Raw genomic sequence first — 4,633 nt, forward strand, 5'->3', positions numbered from 1 at the left:
ATTCCACTTGTTTGATATATACACACGTTTACATCAATTTGCATATATTATTTTCCTGATTTCCACTCATAAATTGGCAAGACAATAAGAGACTTTCATTAAATAAAGACATTTTATCAATGCAGTGAGAATAAAGGTCTATTTTTCTTCTTTATTGAACATTTTAGTCATAAATGCCTTATACATAATTTTGACATGTTTTCAGATCATCTGGCTTTTCCTGCAAAATTTATCAGGCCACCCTGTACATAATATAGGCTAATGTGCAGAACGTGTTAAGGTGAACTGAACGGTAAGGGGATCATAAAACGAGCAAGACGACCATTTATTTTATAGATATTATGTAGTATTTAAATATGGGACTGTTGAACATTAGAATTTATATAGACACAATTTTATATCAAATTAAAAAGGGTTGACAACGGTTGCTTTGGTATACAGGTGTTTAAATAGGAATACTTACAGTACAAGTACAAGTTAAAAATTGACACTGTAACAACTTAGACTGTCATGTAAAATCTCCCATGTTTGTTGATTTGTGACAACAGTCAGTTAGATTTTGATAGTGTTGAACAAAGATGCAGAAATTCAGATATTGGAAAACAAATAGAGAGACTGTTAAGTGGTGAGTTTAGACAAGCAGAAAGAAACTCAGGATGTGGCAGATAAATGCGTACACACAGAAAAGAAACAAAGATAGTCCTTGGGGCCAAAACGTTAGGATTATTTCTCTTTTTGTGGTAGTAATCATTGCTAACTTACTAACTTACTTACTAACGGCAACCGAAATTGTCTGAAATCTTCCAGAAAACATTCTCAACGCCTACAAAATGCTTAACAGTTGGATAACGTTTCAGTTTCAGGAAATGATGATAGAAGACGAAGCGGTTGAAAAAATGTGTTGAGCCCATTATGCCTGTTGGCTTTTAGGGCAGGAACGAGTGATCTCCATCCTCTTCTGTCAGTGACCATCATCTTCATGGGCTCCAGGTTTCCCCCTATCTCTCATCTATCCCCTTCACTGTTCTCCTCCAAGTTTCTCGGTGTCTTCCTCATACTACCCTCTGAATATTATGGTGCTTGTCTGTCGCAAAATTCCGCAAGCTATCCATTCAGCAGTTCACTGAACTCCACAAGATAATATTCAGAGGCAGATCTGAAGGAACTTGGATTACAGTCGAAGGTGAACTATAATCCGGAGACCGAGGTCTGCAACATTATGGATCTCGAGCTATTGTTTTAATCACCCGAATTGAGAAAGAAAGAAAGAAAGAAAGAGAGAGAGAGAGAGAGAGAGAGAGAGAGAGAGAGAGAGAGAGATTAGCTATCCAGTCATTTCTGGATTCTCAGAGTACCTCAGAAAATATGGCCTGAAACTCCAACTAAACATTAGACAAACGACAATCTCTTTGCTTGAGAAGAGTGCTCTACCAAAAGACAATCGGAACTTTCAAACTCAGGACAGAAGGTTGAGAAATGGAGATCAGGTGGATATATATATATATATATATATATATATATATATATATATATATATATATATATTATAAAGATAGATATGTATATAGATGGATAGATAGATAGATAGATAGAGACATAGATATATAGATAGATAGGTAGGTAGGTAGGTTGTAGATATGTGGGTAGGAAGATAGGTAAAAAAATAGAAATAATGATAGATAGTTGGATATCTATATTGATATTGTAGTTGAATGTTGGATAGTTATGAATATTAAAGAATAAATATACGGATAGATAAATATATAGGTATATATATAGAGAGCTACATGGATAAAATCAAATTGAGCTTATTTCTATAACAATACCAACTAAACGTACTCAATGCCCTTTACAAGGGATCCCAAGACAAACTGCAACATTTAACATGTAGGACGAGACTGCACGCTTGTAAGGCGCAGTTACATCGATAAATAGACATATCAAATAGATGGATAGATGGATAGATATCGGTGGATAGATGAAAAGGAAGAGTAATGGACGGATAGGTATAGAGGGTATATATATATATATATATATTATATATATATATATATATTGCTAACGTTGTTGAGATATAGAGAGTTGTACTTGCTATTATACAGATAGATAGATATAGATAGATAGATAGATAGATAGCTAGATAGATAGATAGATAGATAGATAGATAGATAGATAGATAGAAAGGGAGGCAAGTCGATAGACAGATACAGAAGAAAAAAATAGACAAATAGATAGATAGATAGATAGATTGAACGGATAAATGGATGGATAGATTGATAGATGAAAAATAAATGGATAAATGGATTGGAAGATTAAATAGATTTTAAAATATAGATGAATATACGTATTGATAAACAGGTAAACCGTCGGATTGAAACCTTGACATCAGTGATATTGACCAATGGCTTGACAAAGAGGCAGATGCACAGATAGAGGAATGGACGAATGGATGGAAACCATTTTATTAGCAGGTAATGAGACAAAACTTGTTAATAAATCAGCTTCGTGCTGTGTAATATACTTTTCTTGGATAGGCAGCATATCAAGCTGGTAAATTATCATAGGCGAATGATAATAGAAGAACATACGTAAAAATAAAGCCTGGTGGATAACTATTGAAAGGTGGATGGTTGGGTGGATAAATACATTTTGATTGTAAAACTAAACAAATGAGTCTCTATACTGAAGACCATATATTTTTACACGTAGAACCAATGAAATATGTTGTTTTTTCTGCAGCACTTGATTTTATTGATATTTAATTGACAAAGTGTCAACTGAAGCCTTGAAATGTGCAATCATTTTGTTCACCTGGAGTAAAAATATATAAAACACTCAGAAATAATAATCTAAAATCTCTAAAACACTCACTTGACAGCATCAGGGTCTGTATCCTTCACTCTTGTCATTTTAATGCAAAAACCGCCAAACAGATATTTTTAAAATCCACAAAATGGTAACAATCACTCAAGAATTGACGAGAAATACATCATCAGCTGACCGAATTAAGAAAAATACAATCTTGAGCACGAAAAACTCAGTTTTGTTGGAAATTTTTACCCGAGAGGTTATGCAGAGACTAGCAAATTGTAAACATCAAATGTATTCACTGCGTGACCGTCAGTAATGAGGGTGAACTTTGCCTACGATCCGTCCTTTTGAAAGCTAATAAATGAGACAACACAAGTTTCCATCGGAATTTAGATTCGCCCCAAGATAGGTAATGCCCGCCTCCGTTATTTAATATGATGACGATAGGGTCATAAGACAACCAAAGTTTAATCACAGTCGACCTGCCCAATTGCTAAGTGGACCTAAAATTTCCAAAAATGACACCATCATCTTAATATTACAGCATCCCAAAATGGCGCAAGTTCTCATCTGTTGGCTATGTGTGCAGATCCGTCCCGCCAAGGTTCGACCGAGTGAGGAAGGAGGGTGTGTAAATAAAGACTGAACTACCCCAAATATAGTTTGTTTTGTGGATGTCTGGCTCAACCATTGATTTGTTTAATCACTAGGACCCCATGAGGGGGGAGGGGGTCAAAAACGAAGATAACAGCTTTTCATTAGTTTAATACACAGGTGAAATTAGGAGTGTTTCGCTACCATGAGCGTTGCCTGTCAGTTGGGTAATAATGCAAATATACTGTCCCTGAATTATAAAACATATCTTTTACTTCATATACAGATAATTTCAATGACACTCAACTTTGCAAAAAATCTAAAACGCGACTTTTAAGGAACAAAATATATTCTTCGACAATTGTATCAAATGAGATTTTATATGAATGAATAATTTACTCGTATATGGACTGACGTCATAATATGGAGACAAAAGGCCAATGTAAACTTCTGGTGACCAACAATGTTTTAAGATCTTAATCCACTAACAAAAACATGGGTAACGCAAACGAACATTATCGGTTCAGGCGATGGAAATTTGGCGAAGAGTGCATAGAAAATTTCTCTGACATGTGTGGAAAAAGAGACGGAATAGAAAAGTTGGTAACATCTGAGATGATCGAAGGAAAGAGAGCTAGAGGAAGACAAAGAATGACTTATTTAAATAACCTAAGAATGGCCAAATGTAATTTTAAAAGCAACACAGATTTCATGCGCACCGCAGAGGAACGTGATTCGTGGAGACAGCTGACCGGCAACGTGCTCAAGAGTACAAGCCACGATGGATGGATGATGAGAAGATGTCAAAATTGTATAACGATGCTCCTAGACTAGCTTTAGTTGAGCTGACTAAATCAGAATGATCTGTCATCACCAAATGTCTGTAGAATAATGCAATGAATCATCATCCTAAATCCTAAGATCATAAAGCTAAGAGTGACCCGGTCTGCGTTGCTTGAAATGGCTGAAACAAAATTGTTCACTCGTCTTTTTAGATAAACCCTTTACCTATATTATTGTCCTTTCTGCCTGATTTAATATTGATCAAATTCTCCAATCACCGCTTTGGGCAAAGTTACAATATCAAAAAAAAGTCTATGTTTATGGGGATGAGAATGCTATTCTACAGTCGCCTCTAACCTTGATTTTATATATTGACCTGGGTCGATTTGTTCACGCCCAAACGAGCTTTTATGGCCAGCGCCATTTCATTTGGTACAATTTCAAA

The 4,633-nt window shown here is 35.3% G+C and overlaps 1 protein-coding gene across 1 annotated transcript in view; it reads right to left on the reverse strand.

Annotated features, from left to right (window-relative positions):
- LOC144966281 (chitin synthase chs-2-like) overlaps positions 1-3,213 on the reverse strand; it is a 78,710-nt gene extending 75,497 nt beyond the window's left edge. Inside the window, exon 1 of the mRNA XM_078902495.1 lies at positions 2,872-3,213. Within this exon, the coding sequence (XP_078758621.1) occupies positions 2,872-2,909 (38 nt within the window). The 5' untranslated portion in view covers positions 2,910-3,213. The remainder of the gene's footprint in view (positions 1-2,871) is intronic.
- Positions 3,214-4,633: the final 1,420 nt, after the last annotated feature.

The sequence above is a fragment of the Berghia stephanieae genome, chromosome 2, assembly GCF_034508935.2.
Source record: "Berghia stephanieae isolate SIO BIC M18660-M18661 chromosome 2, UCSD_Bste_1.3, whole genome shotgun sequence".
Taxonomy (NCBI): domain Eukaryota; kingdom Metazoa; phylum Mollusca; class Gastropoda; order Nudibranchia; family Aeolidiidae; genus Berghia; species Berghia stephanieae.